The sequence below is a fragment of the Condylostylus longicornis genome, unplaced genomic scaffold (genome assembly GCF_029603195.1).
Source record: "Condylostylus longicornis isolate FDR11 unplaced genomic scaffold, ASM2960319v2 ptg000130l, whole genome shotgun sequence".
NCBI classification, from domain to species: Eukaryota; Metazoa; Arthropoda; class Insecta; order Diptera; family Dolichopodidae; genus Condylostylus; species Condylostylus longicornis.
This window is the reverse complement of record NW_026578098.1, coordinates 2,202,669-2,220,241: the sequence shown is the minus strand read 5'-3', so window position 1 is coordinate 2,220,241 and position 17,573 is coordinate 2,202,669. Positions and strand designations below refer to the sequence as shown.

General features: G+C 31.7%; 3 protein-coding genes across 6 annotated transcripts; 1 reads left to right on the top strand and 2 right to left on the bottom strand.

The window, feature by feature from the left end:
* Positions 1-10,426: 10,426 nt before the first annotated feature.
* On the bottom strand, positions 10,427-12,281 carry LOC129614938 (26S proteasome non-ATPase regulatory subunit 4). Its single transcript, XM_055529908.1, has 6 exons — positions 12,136-12,281; positions 11,827-11,967; positions 11,641-11,755; positions 11,011-11,580; positions 10,864-10,948; positions 10,427-10,809 (listed from the first exon to the last, which is right to left on the bottom strand). The coding sequence occupies exons 1-6, from the start codon at positions 12,159-12,161 to the stop codon at positions 10,583-10,585; spliced, it is 1,164 nt and encodes a 387-aa protein (XP_055385883.1). The 5' UTR covers positions 12,162-12,281; the 3' UTR covers positions 10,427-10,582.
* Positions 12,282-13,488: 1,207 nt separating this feature from the next.
* LOC129614954 (protein PBDC1) lies at positions 13,489-14,224 on the top strand. Its single transcript, XM_055529937.1, has 3 exons — positions 13,489-13,618; positions 13,667-13,765; positions 13,859-14,224. The coding sequence occupies exons 1-3, from the start codon at positions 13,616-13,618 to the stop codon at positions 14,216-14,218; spliced, it is 462 nt and encodes a 153-aa protein (XP_055385912.1). The 5' UTR covers positions 13,489-13,615; the 3' UTR covers positions 14,219-14,224.
* A 1,042-nt stretch (positions 14,225-15,266) lies between these two features.
* LOC129614939 (60S ribosomal protein L26) lies at positions 15,267-16,209 on the bottom strand. 4 transcript variants are annotated; one of them, XM_055529910.1, is made up of 2 exons: positions 16,063-16,209; positions 15,267-15,855 (listed from the first exon to the last, which is right to left on the bottom strand). In XM_055529910.1, exon 2 carries the CDS (start codon positions 15,839-15,841, stop codon positions 15,386-15,388), a length of 456 nt encoding a protein of 151 aa, XP_055385885.1. In that variant the 5' UTR covers positions 15,842-15,855; positions 16,063-16,209; the 3' UTR covers positions 15,267-15,385. The 4 variants fall into 4 exon arrangements, with proteins under 4 accessions (XP_055385885.1, XP_055385886.1, XP_055385888.1 ...); XM_055529911.1 differs by having other exon boundaries at positions 15,954-16,075; XM_055529913.1 differs by lacking the exon at positions 16,063-16,209 and adding an exon at positions 15,971-15,989.
* Between the last annotated feature and the right edge of the window lie 1,364 nt (positions 16,210-17,573).

Sequence of the window (17,573 nt, the reverse complement as noted above, 5' to 3'; positions counted from 1 at the left end):
CAATCACTCCACGTACCAACGTTTCCTGATCAGAATCATAAAAATCTTGAGAAACTGCATAGAATTCATTTAGAAAGAAATGATTTTGCAAGAATATCTGCTTTTCTTGAGTTGTTATATATTTAGTACCATCCACTCTAAGAGCGGGTATAAATCCATTTTTGTTCTTAATAATTTTAGTAAGATTTCAAAACGGCTTACTACCCCTTTTTAGGGGAGCTAAGGTACTATTCCAAGTCCTATTTCTGAATTTAATTATCTCTTCATTTATTATATAGTTAAAATGGTTCATTTGTGCCTTGTAAATTAACTGACGAGTCCTTAACGACTTCCGCCTAACAGACTTTCTCTTACCTATGTAATGCAAGATGTCTATAGGAACACCACTATCGTGGTTTCCCTTAAATTTTCTTGATACTGAAATCTCAATGGATTGGTGAACAATATCCTCTATATGTGATATCATCATATCTATCTTTGTACTGCAGATATCAGAATCAGACTCAGTATTGAGATTAATGTCAGTATTGAGATTCTCATTTAAATATTTCTTAAACACCCCCCCTGTAGCATTTTTATGGTCTAAATAGGTGTCTTATTTGGGGGACAAAAGTTGGCATGGGTCCTAGTCAGTCTCACATCTTCCTAACATGTGAAACTGAAAATGCTAGGAAATGCCCTCTGAAAACATCAGCTCTGCCAACAAATCCGACTCTCACCTCCCAGAAGGTAGGTAACATAGTTATTTTCCGGGTGTCTCCTGGGCAACTTACTTAGTAAGGCTGACGAGAGCGGGTGAAAGCGAGTACTCGGCGCTTAATCCGCGTATCGTTGGTTAGGAAGCGCGCGGGCGGTAAATCCAGAAGCGTCTGACCTAGAATAGGCGGCTCCCTGGTCTGCGTCTGATCCTTGAGGAACGGCAGTTATTGAATCCTGGCAGTAGGTATAAAATGCAGAATTTAATCATGTGTGCAATGGACAAAACAAAAGGATTTAGTACCCCAGGTGGTAATTCAACTACGTTGGAGAATCCACCCTCTACGGATTCTGGGGCTATTATTGCATTTTTTATTGATCCATTCAGGAGGAACGCGAAAACCCGGCGTTCACCACCTACATCTGATGTGCGGATTTTAGAAAAGAATAGAAATATAGAAGGTGGACTACCGAACATTCAAGCTCCACAGACCAATAAGGATATAAACATGAGTAAAGCTCAAGACCAAGAAAGTGATGATCAGAATGCTGACATACTCAAAAGGATTAGACAACTGGAACAGCTTTGTGTGGCTTTGAAAAACGAGGTTCTTCAACTGAGGGCTGAAAATGAGAAGCTAAAGAAAGAGAAGCATACGCAAATTACAAATAATAAGTCTAATGTGGGCAGTCATAAAGAAAAAGACGCTGCACCACGAGCAAAGCAGGTGAGGTCAGTCGTGGGCGCCTACTCAACAGATGAGGAGGAACTCGCCAGAGAAACGGATTGGATCCTTAAACAAAAGAGGTCCAGTAAAAAAAGAAAAGCGGAATCGTCTCCGGAAGTGGTTCAGGTGACGATAAACGATGAGAAAGCGGATGTTCCTGATTCTAAAAGTCGAGGCAATGTCACGAAAAACTCTATTGCGCCTCCAGTAGTCATAAGTAATGTGGTTGACTATAATAAAATAGAGTCAACATTAAAAGATAAGGACATCAATTATAAGGTTAAAATGATGAACAACAATCAATTTAAGCTTATTGTAAATTCCGAAATGGACTACAGGAATCTTACCAGGGCCATGAATGGATCTGAACTAGAATGGCATACCTATGAGAACAAGCAGGCACACCAGACCAATAAAAGTCATGGTAAGAAATCTTCACCCCAGTTTTAAACCGGAAGACATAAAAGAAGACCTAAGCTCTAGGGGTTACAAGATCTTAGATGTAACCAATAAAATTAAAAAAATAAAAGAAAATGGGAAAAACATTATGGTGCCTCTACCGCTGTTTATGTTAACATTCTCAAATGAAGAGGAGATGAAAAAAATTTATGAAATCGATCACATAAACAGGATGAAAGTTAGGATAGAGGCACTTCGAAAGGATAGGACCATTCCGCAGTGTAAAAGATGTCAAAGGTATGGGCATACACAAAAATTTTACCAGAGAGAACCGAATTGTGTTAAATGTGCAGGCAGGCACTTAACATCAGATTGTAGTAAGCCAAAGAGTACTGCGACAAAGTGTTCAAATTGCTTGGAGGCCCACCCAGCAAACTATAGGGGATGCCTTGTAGCTAAGGAACTACAAAAACGTAGAAATAAGAACAACAACAACAACCTAAAGAATTCTGAACGGCCACTGAGGCAATTTGCCTCGAGAATAGTCTCAAAAGATGTAACATATAGGGACGTTCTTCAAACGAAAACTGATGTTGGTGGCACGAGCAATAAAGCAGGGGCCAGTGACGTGAATGTTTTGTATAAAATGCAAAATATGTTGCAGAACCTGGATTCCCTCGGACCACCCTGGAAATATAGCGAAGGCGGAACGGCGATTATAATAAAAGAAAATATGGTGCATTGCGATCTGCACCAGATGCAAACCGAGGGAATGCAAATGACGGCGGTTCAGATCACTTCGACTAAGCAAAAATTTAGAGTGGCTGCATTGTATTGTCACCCCAGATTTATGCCAGATTGAGGCATACCTCAACTAGATGTAGAGAACTTAGGACAGCAATTGGCGGCACGGGGTGCCTTTTACACTCTACTGCGAAGCCAACGTATTGGCCAACCGATGTTAATAAGTGTCCAGATTTAATAGATTTCTTCATAACAAAACGGATTGCGAAAAATTTCATCTAAGTACATGATAACTATGATCTTGGCTTCGATCATTCGGTGGTTATTCTTGAACTTAAGAAAAATATAGTTATGAAAAGAGTGAAACCTGCACATACAAATGGAACTACAGATTGGTCAAGATTTCGCTTAGAGATTGAACGACAAATAGATCTAAGGAAAAGAATAAGAACGACCCAGCACATAGATGAGGAAGCCGAAAACTTTACTAAAATTATTCAAAATGCGGCTTGGAGTAGTTCCAAAATTAGTGCTATTAGAAGGGGGGGCATTAACTATCCCCCACATATACTAGCAAAAGTAAGACGAAGCAGGCGAGCGAGAAAGAGGTGGCAGCAAACGCGTGATCCTACTGATAAAACAAATATAATCGTGAATCGCAGCAACTAAGACGCTGTATTAGAAAACACAAAGAGGATTCGGTTGCTGATTATGTTCAAAATTTGATGGCGTGTGAGAAAACCAACTACTCATTGTGGAGGGCAACAAAGAAAATGACGCAACCTATCAAACATCTCGCTCCCATCAAAAACAAAGATGGAACGTGGGAAAAAACTGACAAGGGCAAGGCAAACGCGTTTGCGGATCATTTGGCCGATATATTCTGCCCGCATGGCAGCCAGGGCGTGGATGATAATGAGGAATATACTTTTGTTGGGGATAGCGTGACTATTCTAATTGTTAAGGAAAGAGAGGTCATAGAAGAAATCAGGACTCTTAAACCTAAAAAGGCTCCAGGATTTGACCTAATAACGGCCGATATTTTGAAAGAATTACCCAAAAGGGGTATAACGATGCTTAGGCGCTTAATAAATGCGTGTATAAGGTTCAATTACGTGCCTGACATTTGGAAAGTTGCAGAGATAATCATGCTGCTCAACCTGGCAAACCTATAGACCTGGCGACTTCTTATAGACCAATCTAATTGTTGCCTATGATTTCAAAACTGCTAGAGAAACTTTTATTGCGAAGACTTCAGCCTATAATTGAAAGCAAAAGGTTAATTCCGAATCATCAATTTGGTTTTCGCCGGAACCACTCAACCATAGATCAGATTCATAGAATAACTGACCTAATAGAAAATTCACTGGAAGAAAAAACAATATGTTCTATCATATTTTTGGACGTAGCCCAGGCCTTCGATAAGGTTTGGCATTGTGGATTAATAAAAAAACATAGGCGATTACTACCAAGGCAGTATGTGGATCTGCTCGAATCTTACCTAACTAATAGGGTATTTCGAGTTAAACAGGAAGAGGAGTACTCTTCGCTTAGGGATTACAGGTCGGGGGTAACACAGGGGAGTATATTGGGCCCGATACTACACTTGCTATACACGTGTGATATTCCTGAATCGGAAGGAGTGATAACAGCTACATTTGCTGACGATACAGCAGTTATCGCAATACGACGAAATGAAAATGAATCTACACAAAAATTGCAAAGGGCCAGTGATGAGATCTCAAAATGGACTAGAAAGTGGAATATAAAACTTAACGAGGTGAAATCAGTACACGTAAATTTCACTAATAAGAAAATTGACAATTCATTTTCGGTTCGAATAAATGGCGTCTTGATTCCGTCCGCAAACACGGCGAAGTATTTGGGAATGACGTTGGACGCGAAGCTCAGATGGAGGAAGCACATAAAGAAAAAGATATCTTAACTAGAGCAGGAATACGGAAAGTTTGAATGGCTTTTGGGGAGGCGTTCCAAATTGACAATATACAACAAAGTTTTGATATATAATCAAATATTTAAGCCTGCCTGGGCTTACGGTATTCAGTTATGGGGCTGCGCTGCGCAGACTCATATCCAATCTATACAAAGATTTCAAAATAGAATATTACGGGACATTGTAAACGCCCCTTGGTATGTCCGTAATGCCGATATACACAGGGATCTCACGATCCTAAGTGTCACAGACGAAATTAAAAAGCAAGCAGCCAATCATAAAATGTGTTTATCCAATCATGTCAACATCGAGGCGGCTCGATTGGTTGACAATCAAAACTTTGTTAGAAGACTTAAACGTACGAGACCTCTCGAGTTAGTTTAGAGTTTTTATCTGGAGCAATGAGTACTTAGTACGCTATTGTGCCAGATCAAAAGCCTGTAAATAATCAAAAAGGTTAGAGCAAAATTAATGGTTAGTCGTTTTCGACTAGTTTTATAGTTTATTTTGAGGAGGGTGTTTTTTAGTGGATTAAAGTTCCACACTACTGCTTTTTGTCTGGCAGTTTCTTTCGAGATTTTTCACCCTTCCTCTCGTGTGTGCTCAACTAAATAAAAAAATAGGTGTGTTCAACGTAGGTCGAATCAAAATTACTTTCTGTGAAAATTGGTCTGGAACTGAAGTATGCAGGATTAAATTAGCTAATTGGCCGTAAATCTTGGATCTCCACGCACAACAAAATTTTGATCAACAATCAAATATCAAAGCCGGTCTGGGCTTACGGTATTCAAATATCGGGTTGTGCAAAGCAACTTCATATTCAAACTATTCAAACGTTTCAAAAAAGAGTATTACGTAATATTGTCGGCGCCCCCTGGTATGTTCGTTATACTGATATTCATGCGAATCTCAAGATTCCTTTCATTACAGACGAAATAAAGAAAAGGGCTCCATAAAATTCGTCTTTCCCAACACGCCAACGAAGAGATGCCACGTGATGACGATCGAAATTGATTTAAGGTCACTAGTTTTAGTAACCTTAAAGTGGCACAGTATTTCAACCCGAACCCCAGTCAGCGGCCACTGAATTCTCTGTCGATGATTTCCTCCCATCGAAAAAAAAAATGTTTTATAAATACTTTGAAATTTGACGTTTACCACATATTTATAAAGTTACTAAAAGTTTTTTCAAGTTTTCCGTCTGGTTTATTTTTTTAAAATGAGAATTTTTTTTCTTTTTGCGAGAAATTTGGCCATTGTTTCTCTTTTTAAAGTTTTTTCAAGTTTTACTTATTCGTACATACATATTTATTTTTAATAACTTAAAAACTAACTGAAATTATTTGAAACAATTTTATAAGTAACGTTTATTTATACAAGACAATGTATCAACCTATATTACTTTGAAATGTATCAAACTATATTACTTTTACTAACATTTTTGTTAGCCGACACTACTCAACCTACTTTATTGGGAAATACAAAATGTGCATGAAAAATCGTATATCCTTCCTCATTAACATTTGAAACCATACTGAAATATGAATTTCAATTTTTTTTTCATTTTTTCTTTCCTCCAACCTTTCTTTCAAGAAAGGTATTCTTTCTTTTTCGTGAAATAGAATTTAAATGGGAAGCTTTTTGATAAATGTGTGCATTATCCTGAGATTTTTTAAAATATTAAAATCTTTTTTACGTAAAAAAAAAAAATAATAATGGCAGGATCAGTCGCATTTGAAGAAAAAAACAGGAACGAAGCCAAAAATTCGTAATATTTCGTAAAAAAAATTGAGTATTGGGACTTTTTAGATGTAAAGACATTATCCAGACAGACCTGTTATTTACTATGCGTAGTTAAAACTAAAGTATATCTATTAATAAGTAATTCGACTCGTTCCATTCCGTTAGTTTTCGTTTGCATCTTGCTTCCAAATTCTTAAAATATTCCATTTTTTATTAGAAATATAATATGTTAATAAGAGTTGTGTAGGCAAGAAAGAAACAAAATACTGTAAACAAACGACTGTATCAAAAACATATCTGAAAATCATCAAATGAACTGAAATAAAATTAAATCAAATTAGGCAAAAATTTTGTTATTTTTATTTTGATGATAACAAAATTTATTTTTTATTTTATTAGATAGAAATAAAGTAATTTATAAAAAAAACGGTGTATACGTACTGATTAATACTTTATGAAATATAATTATTACCTATTCATCTTCTAAATTTATTACGATTGAAATAAAAATAAAAAATTTAAAGATAATTAATAATTATATATTACAAATGCATAACACTAAAGATTTTTTGTTTTATATCAAATTGTTTTATAGTTTTATTAAAACTTTTTATTATGTGGTAAATTCTAATTCTAATATACAGTTTAATGAAATATGTTTTTTCGGACTTCTCACAACATTCATAGTTGAAATTATTTTTTAAGTGTTCATATAAATTTTTTTCTGTACAAATATCATCAAAAAGTTTAATAAAAGTATTTTCTAAATCCTTTAAATTATCCATGAAATTCTTGGATGGTTTATAAAAAACTGAAAAATATTTTTTTTTCACAACTAACTACCTATTTAAATTTTTTTTAATATTATACGTCTTTTTAAAATTTATTTTTATTATATTTCAAAATTATATTATATAAATTATAATAATTTTTTTTAAGCACTTTTCTTCCGCTTTGGAATAAGTTACAAAAATAAAACTCCCGTCTTTAAAATTCTTAATATTTTTTCCTATACTTTATATAGGGGAAAATAAATAACTCCCGCTTTTAAAAATACATTATAAAAAAACAGGTAGACATCTATTGCGTACTCTTTCCCTCACTACTTAACTCTTTTAACTAAAGGAATTTTTTGTATACAAATATTGGTGATGATTGCATTAGTGTGATGTAAACGGAGAGTCGAACTATTTATTAGTAGATATACTTTGGTTAAAACCATTAGTGAACAAATCAGGACTATTTGTCAAAACACTGTTGTTAAAGTTATTCAATTAAAAATGTGAGCGGATATGTTTGACACTTTCGTGCCAGATTTATTGTTTTAATCTAAGATTCATCATTGGAATTATATGCTTTTGAAATATGTATTTAGAAAAAAAATTCGTTCGTTTTCATTATTAGATAATTAGGACATTTTGAAGATAATTATTATTTTTTGAAAAATTTTCAAATTTTTAACCCAAAATTTTTTGTTTGAATTATTAAAAAACGGTCGCCATTTCGTTATATACATAGATTTATAAATATTGACATTACAATAAATCAAGGCCTGGACCTTGTTCTTTTTGTGAGTGTATTTGTAAAACTGCATACGTATTATTGATGAAATGACATTTCTGAAGAATCATTTTTTTGTTCCGCCGTGTCAGACAACATATCTGATAGAATTGAGAGCATTTTTTACTCTAAATACAGTGAATAAAAAAAAATTGGTGCTATATTTTTTTAGTATAGAATACACTACTTAAAATAAAGTTATGAAAGTGCTTTTAAAATTATATAATCATTACAAAAGATGCGTCGTTTTAAGTTGTCCCCTGTATAAAAGCAAACATAATAAAAATATTATAAAGAAACTTGTATAAGTTTTAAAGTATCTGAAGCGGTAGTTTAGGTCAATCAGTGAATTAGTATTTTCACAATGTGAAAATATTTCCTAATTAAAACTAAATCACATACATAACTAAAAAGAATTATGTGGACGTTTAATACAAAAATAATTCACATATGAAATAATGTTTATGAATTATGAAGCATATAAGTATTATAAATACTATAGACATGAAAAATATATACATATGTACATAGATATATATGTGATTACATATATCAGAAATATGCATTTTGGGAGTAATATAATACAAAATTAGCAAACTCGTTAATATCAAATGTACATTTTCTCGAAGTTGAAAAAATACGCCAAAATCCAACTTAACACTTGAAAAATATTGCACAATTTTTTTTCTTGTAGTATAGCATTTACTGAAATCTTCATAAAATGGACAGAACCTGGAAGGTTTTTTTTAAATCAATTTTTTAATGTTTTAATAACACAAAACTTTAAGAATGTAAGCACAAGTAAAGTAGAAAAAGATTGAATTTTAGCTTCTTCTAATTAAAAACTTGAAAAAAGTAGATCCTATATTACATTTTATAAACAGTATTTTTTCAACTCGTTGTGTTTTAACCTTCCAAAATTACCGAGTTCCACCTCCTACCCCATCCCCCAGAAGATCGCATTTGGGCCAGAATCCAACACCCTGTATATACATAAATACTTAAACGTAACCAATAATAACAAATTATTATTTTTATGTTACTTTTTTTTCAAACTACCTAAATAAATAGAAAACAAATTTTAAAAGGCTTTTAAAAAATATTTCAACTTGGCATTTAAAAAAATTTTTTAAACTTTTACGATTATATGTATAACTATATTACGATTATATGTATAAGTTGTAAGTTCGTACAGAATTTTTGAAATTACCAAATGTTGTCTTTAATATTTGATCATAATATTTTATTTTATATAATTACGGAAGTTATAACCATTTAAGTCGATACTCCTTTTTGTCGAAACCAAAGATTTTCAACTACGATTTTGGGACTTGAATGTTCATTATTGACCTCTCAGTAACGATTCCTTTCATAAAATTGTCCCACCATTCTACCTCTAAGGGATTATGTCACTTTTCAGGTTCACCCTGTACATTATATTAATTTATATATACTTAAATTAATATAATATGTACATATTTATTATACATATGTATATAACTACTTTTCAAGTGCAAAAAAGTACGGGTACTTCTAGAAGGGCTAGAGACATGTGACAGAAGGCATTAGATAGGGTTTGGCCTCCAGGGTCCCAGATAAAGCATGGATTCCATCCACACTTCCCCTTCACCACCTCCCAAGATGCTTTGTGACCGCTTCTTACAAAATGGTTCTACATCCTGTAGGGATTATTTTTATTTATTTTTAGTAGTATAAATATTGTATGTAAATTTGGTAGTGTTAGTTATATCAAAAAGTGAACACTTTCTTAAGAAAATTGTAAAGATTCAATAAAATCTACATTGTTTTATAGTAAGTATGTGCGTACGCATTTAGTTAATATTCTTTTAGCGATCTGCTGCAAAATATTATATTAGTCAGCAAAACTTAACTGTACATTAAATTTCTTGACAATATATTTTAAGGACAAAATTTTATAAGAAAATAATATTCTATTGCATTAAACTCTTTACAAATAGGGTATTTTCAAAAAAAATATTTAGAACCGAAACTCGCTGATATTGATTTGTAAGGGCAAAGCTTTTTTAATTTCATTTTGAAAAAATAAAATTGTCAATAAAAAAAAGTTCATCGGGCAAATCGCATTTTTAAGGTTTCGAACCTGGGACTTTTTGCATAGAAATCCTATGCTATACGCATTACCTTATATAGGATTAGTATTAACTAATTATATATATGTACATTCACGCATTTTATTCGCATGTATTATAAAATGAAAATCCAAATACATACATACGTGCATGAATTTTAATAGTGAATTGTTTTATACGTACACAGTAAATTATCGCTTAAAGTGCTTATTATCAGAGGTAATTTACAATTTTATGCGATATAACTCAAAGCTTACTACTTATTTCTATAATTATGTACTTTTTCGTAATTATTTTTAAGAGCATTTCTTATTTTAAGTTTTATCTTAAAAAATATTAGGAAAAAAAACATATCTACGTATGTATATTACGGGTGTGTTTTTGAAGAAAGAAAGTAAACTTAAAATATCTCAGACACAGAATGGAACACAATTTCAGACATAATACTTGCAATGCAAGCACACACGTACAAAATTAAATTAATTAACCTATAAATTTTTACGAAAATCATTTAATTAAATGTAATATTTTAATATGGATGATGAGTGCATATTACACAAAATGTGGTTAATTCACCAAAAAATAATAATTTTCTAGATGTCATTCGGTTGGATTCCAAAAATCTTTTTGAATTTGAAAATTATCATTTAATCTTTTTTGCTGCCTTCACCGGGTTTTTTATCCTTTTTGTCCTTATTTAAAGATCCAACTGCATCACGTATTGTTTCAGATTGTGGATCTACGCCTGGAAGATTTTCTAAAACACTTTGCAGAAAGGCCGGGTCTCCAATTACTTCCGAATAGTCTTCGTCTACTTCCATTGGAGCACTTTCTTCTGTTTTTGGTCTTTTTGCTTGATGAGTAACGGATTCTTCTACGAAATATTAGTACTAAGTTAAGTTTTCTTTAAAAAATTGAAAAATTTTACGTGCATCTTGCATAGACATTTGCATAGCAAACGCAATTTGCTCTTCCTCAGTCATATTGGCGAAATCTGGCATATTATCTTCAGCCTAAAATATTTCGAATTTCTTGAAAAATATTTTACCTAAATGAAAGTTACTTGTATCCTTACGGGGGTTTCAGTCGACAAAGCTAGCGCCCTTTGTAGCATAGCTTCTTCAGAGTTAGGTTCAGCAGGTTCTGCATTTTCTTGGGCATTTTCCACGATATTTTCCACTGCAGTTCCATTAGCATTAGAAGCAGCAAGAGCACGTCGTTGTTCCTCTTCTTGTCGATGCCGCTGTTCTTCCATTGACACACGCAAGGCTAGAGCTAACTCTGGGTCTTCGTTTGGATCGACTCCAAACTCAAAACCAGCTCCACTTAATCCAGCCCCACCCAAACCATCTTCTCCTTGGATTATTGGAGAAGATAAAAGGGCGTCTGATAGAACAGAACCGCGTGGAACGCTGACCAAATGAGAACCCGTTCCATCTTTACCATTTAAAGCATTGATGAAAGCATTTAATACATCATTATTTTTTTCATGATCCCCAAAACATACAATATCAACATTAACTTTTTCTTTTTTTAAACGTTTTGCTAGCTTCACTAAATCAGCTTCTTCGTTAATTACTGGAGATCCCACAAAAACTACAATTCGCATCTTATGATTTTTCCCTTGTCGATGTTTAAGAACGAGCTGAAAAATTCAAGCTTTAAAAATTTTCTTAAAATATAATTTATATAAAATTTTAATTACATGAGCAATCCTAATACCAGTCAATAAATTAATTTCACCTTTTGGTTGAACTAGGTGCATTTTTGAGAAAACTCTTCCAACATCACTAGTAAGAGTTGCTAACACTTCCACCGTACTGAAATTGAAATTATTAAATTTGTAATGCAATTATTAAATTTGTAATATGTATCTAATTGTAAATCATACTTCGCTAACGTTAGAAGGCCAACATTATTTTCAGGATTTGAACGAACTTTTGTCAGACAAACTAAATTTATTCCATCTTTTTGCGCATTTAATCGTGTTGGAAAGTAGTCTCCATTTCTTTGATAATCGCTATTGTCGAAACTTCAAAAAAAACATTTTGTTTAGAATCTGCTAGTCATGTCAGAGTTTATTAAGGCGAGACCTTGTACATAAGTACATATGCAAGTATAGCTTTCGACTTATTTATGCATACATAATTTATTTGGTTATTAGTTGTCTATTTTAATAAATAAGTAGAACATTACTTACCATATCATCGTGCTTTCCAAAACCATTTTACTTAATTTTATTTTTTTCTAAATCAAGAACAATTTTATTATTTCAGCTAGCTAATTCCTGCTTGTCATTTGTATTGACTTTAACTACTTGTCATTTTTCAGAGGTACCAATTTATTTTGTAGCGGCAATTTCAATAGCAAAATCTTCAATAGCTTTGTAAAAAAAATAGCAAACAGATGTCGTAAGGAAATAGATTTAGAGTCGCCTTCACTTCATCCTGATGCGCCTAAAGCAAAATGCATGAAAATTGTACAATTTGCATTGCAAAAATACTTCTCACGGCACTAATGTACACATTCCAAAAGTAACGAATTCCTTCAAAAATAAGGCCATTCCCTCAGATGACTATCTCAGTTTCTGAACAGCATATCAAAAATTCAAATTTCTACTCAAAATTTTAACTACATATTCTTAATTTTGATTGAATAATATTTTCGAGCTTTTTTCGCATTTTTTGTATCGCCGTGTCAGACAACATATCTGATAGAATTGAGAGCATTTTTTACTCTAAATACAGTGAATAAAAATAGAATTTGCTGCTATATTTTTTTTTTAGTATAGAATACACGACTTAAAATAATTTAAGTCGTGTAATAAGTGCTTTTAAAATTATATAATCATTACAAAAGATGCGTCGTTTTAAGTTGTCCCCTGTATAAAAGCAAACATAATAAAAATATTATAAAGAAACTTGTATAAGTTTTAAAGTATCTGAAGCGGTAGTTTAGGTCAATCAGTGAATTAGTATTTTCACAATGTGAAAATATTTCCTAATAAAACTAAATCACATACATAACTAAAAAGAATTATGTGGACGTTTAATATAAAAATAATTCACATATGAAATAATGTTTATGAATTATGAAGCATATAAGTATTATAAATATAGTATACACATGAAAAATATATAGATATATATGTGATTATATCAGAAATATGCATTTTGGGAGTAATATAACACAAAATTAGCAAACTCGTTAATATCAAATGTACATTTTCTACAATTTGAAAAAATACATCAAAATCAACTAAATACTTTGGAAAAAATTGCACTATTTTTTTCCCTATAATGTAGCATTTATTGAAATCTTTAAAAGAGCCTGAAAGGTTTATTTTTAAATCAATTTTTTAATGTTTTAATAACACAAAACTTTAAGAATGTAAGCACTAGTAAAGTAAAAAAAGATTAAATTTTAACTTCTAATTAAAAATTTGAAAAAATTTATCTTGTGGGACATTTATGATGTTAAAAAGGACCCTCTATAAATCCCATAAGAAAACGTGTAAACTCGTCAGCTGTGAATTGTTACTCTCTCTTAGGATCCGGGCCTGTATTTCTGTCAGCCGCGGTCGTGGCCTAACTGTCTAACCACACTTTTAAAATGATTAATTTTAAACCACCAAGCAACTTTTGTCTAAGTGTTCTGTCAGTTTTAAAATAATTTTTAAAATGGTAAATCAAAATACCTATAATATTAATTATTAAAAATAAAAATTTTAGGATATATTATCAAGGCCAGCTGAAGAATTTGTTAATCAAAGTATCGTTGAAGAAATGTGGGCGACCAAGGCAATGGAACATGCGGAAATTTACTTTAATGTAAATAAACGAAATTCAAAATCATATACATACATACATACATACATACATACATTATGTATTTTATGCTGTAAAATGTTTTTTGTTTTGCAGCTGATATGCAGCGTAGACCCTAGAACTTTAAGACTTTGTCCTTACGATGATACTGTTTATACCACATTTAGACAGGACTTTCCAAATTTAAAAATTGGAAAAATAAGTGATGATGATTTAAAATCAGAAGAGTCTAAAGTGAAATGGAGAATTTTTATTGAAAAATTCAACAAGATGCAAAATTTTTCTTATGGTACGTTATTAAGATGCGATGCTTCAAAGGAATTTTCTTCTGATAATTCAATTTTGGTTGTAAGGATACAATTTTTAGCCATCGAAATTGCTAGAAATCGTGAAGGATATAACGATATCATTAGAGAAAAATTTAAACCTGAAATAAAACTCAGAAATGAAACGTAATATATACTGAAATGTTTTATTAAATTATAAAAAAATGTACGTATATTTTGAGTTGATTTATTGATTGTAAATTAGGAGTTGTAAATTTAACGTGAGAGATAGCATTTTATTTTATGAAGAAGTATGTATATGTTATACACTTGTAAGAAAACATGTGTGTCTACGCGTGTATGTAGGTACAATTACCCTTATTATGATCGGCGAAGCCAATGGCTAGGCGAGTGCAATGGACTCGGCGAATCGAATGATATTTTAAATTTCATTCGCCAGATCTAAAATGTTGCTACTGCAAAATATCAGAAAACCTACCGAAAATAATAAGGCTAACACCACACATATGTAAGTACATTATTTTTGCTTTTTTGCAAAAACATGCATTTTTCTATCCTTTGGCAACGACGAGGTTGTCCATTAATTTATTTAAATGCACGAATTGTTTTTAGATAGTTTTTTTCGTACTTAAATTATTATTAGACAATCAACATTATTATAATTAATTACAATCAAGATTATAATATTAAAATAGTTTAGATCAACATAAATGCTATATCAAATAAAAAAAAACGAATGTATTTTTTTAATGATTGTTTTCATTCGCCAAGCTTGTCGCACGGCACTTTCATTCGCAAGGTATATCCTGAAATTTAAGCGAATTCTGTAATCATAATACCAAAAACCCCGTTCGCTTCCCCGATCATAATAAGCACCCACATTACGAAAATTTATTGGGAACTTCATAAAAAATTGTATGACGCTATTACTCTTGCTGAACCCATATAAAAAATGCATTGCATACGTGTTTTCACCAGAACATGAATTTCACATAGAATTCAAAGATCAGTCTGATAGGTGCATAGATTAAATTAGATCAAAGATCTAAGTAGGTCAAAGTTCCCCAACACCCTTATAATGAAACTGTCACCGTTTAATGTCAATAATAAATTTTGTATACTTTTGTAATGGTTCAAATTTAAAATTTTCTTATAACCAGAAAATTTGCAAAGGTTCCGCAACATTATTTGTTTCGAATTACATACACATATGTATATCATATTCAATAAACAAGGTTACTTTTTAATATTCGTCTATATAAAAATTAAAGTCTAAAATTACTTTTCCAATTATTTTAATTTCTTTTTAAAATTATTATCAATGCAGATATCTAGTTTACGCTGTTTCCATTGGCTGAGCAGCTGTGGCCGTTTCTTCAGTATATTTACCTTTGTCTTTTCCTAGAGCTGCGAGACGTCCTTTTCCTCTTCGATCTAAGATCTTTTTACGATCCTTATCCAACTTCAACTTAACAATTAAACATTTTGATGGATGTATTCCAACATAAACATTGGTACCATTGGCATTCTCACGTTGAATTTTTTCTATGTAAACTACAAATTTTTTACGGTAACACTGCACTACTTTACCAACTTGATTTCCTTTAAAGTGACCACGAACTACTTGAACTTCATCATCCTTACGAATCGGCATTGACCGTACATTGTATTTTTGTCTGAGTTCCTTAGATAAAGGTGCTGACATTAACCTTCGTCGAATATGTGACGGAGCTGTGAAATGTCGTTTACGATTTTTCCTGCGTGAGGAAGTAACAAGTTTATTGAATTTCATGTTTTGTTGTTTAACTAAAAAGAAATATGAACATCAACAAATGTATTTAAGTTTTCCCTTTTTCTTTTATGTTAATTAAAATCAGTACTCTATTATCAAACTAATATATTACAACAATTTCAAAATCACCACATCTCGAATTTTTTTTAAAAAATATTCATGATATCTTTTTATAGCGTTTTTTGCAGATGTAAAGAGATTTTCTAGGAGCAAAAACTTACATCAACAACTTTTTATGAAAACAACCAAAAGAAGAAATTGACACACGGATATACTAAAATCAAGTAAAAATTGACGTTTCCTGAAAAATGCTTTACGGTGACCATTGCACATTTCAAAACCCATTAAAGCGGGACTTGTTGTCTAATCCTATATATGCGTTCCATTTACCTTTTGGAACCATTCATGAATAGCTAAACTGAGCACAACTAAACTAACTAACACAAATGCGTGGAGAACCTGTGCAGTTACGTTATTTTTCAGTTTGAAATAGTATTTTTAATTTACAACAGATGGATCATGTGTTTTCGGAATTATGTGTTCTCGAAATTAACATTTGAATAATAAAAAAACTGTAAGAAAAGAAATTGTTGTTCCTAAAATACTAGTACATATATAAAAAAAATCATTCCATTTATAAACTATGCATTGGCTGTAGCACGTGTATATCAGCCACAGCTGACAGAAATACAGGCCTGGACCCTAAGAGAGAGTGACAGTTCACTCTTTCTCACAAGATCAAATGCATGACTAAGCATTGTCAAATTTAAATTGACAGTTAAGCTCAGTGTTCTACGAAACTATCAGCAGAAAACTGATTCTATAGTTTAGTATTGATATAGTTAAGTATTGCTTTTTTTAATTCTTCTCTTACTTTTTCATTGTTTATGTGCTTCTTTCTTGTAGTTCAAGAAAAGGGTATAATCAGAAAATAATCAAAAATATGAATCGACACAGCCTTGATGCAAAATAAAGTTATAAATGCCATGCCGATGTGATGTGAAATTCTTGTACACTTTCTAAACTATATATTTTTTGACGTTTATTTTGAAAAGGTTTTGTGTAAAAGCAAACACGCATACATATATGTTGTTATATTTGGACACCATACTTTATAAGTATTGTATACTGATATATTTTCGTACATGATTTTTAAGTTTTAAATCGATGCTGCACCGATTGCTTTCCGAATATACCTTATATATATGTACTATGTGTGTTCTTTATTTTAATTTTTGTAAAATATTTGAGCTAAACATATGTATGTAAATAAATCAAAAATTGAAAATAGAAAAAAGTTGTATTTATTTTAATAATTGTAATAAATATTTGTTCATTAGTGTTAAGTTTAACTTTCCTAAATGGAAGGAAAAGTTGTTTTCGTTTTGTTTTATACTAAAATAAAACAGAAACTTCAATGTAAAAACTTCGCATGCAATATAGAATAAACGGCAATATACTTCGGATGACCCAATTTTGCCAGGAATACACATACTTGCGATACATGAACATGCGATAAATTGGTTGTCAAACTTCTTCGAAAACATTTTGAGCCAAATGCGAACGCGTCGTAATCTAATTGGTCCATATACTTAACGAACAAGAGCGACTTGTGTAAAGATTTAGAAAAAAAACACTAGTTTTGGATTTTTTTTCGATCGTCAATCGCTTTATTGTTACAAAATGAAGTGATTTTTATTAATTTTACAAAATACAAAAATATTCTTAAGAT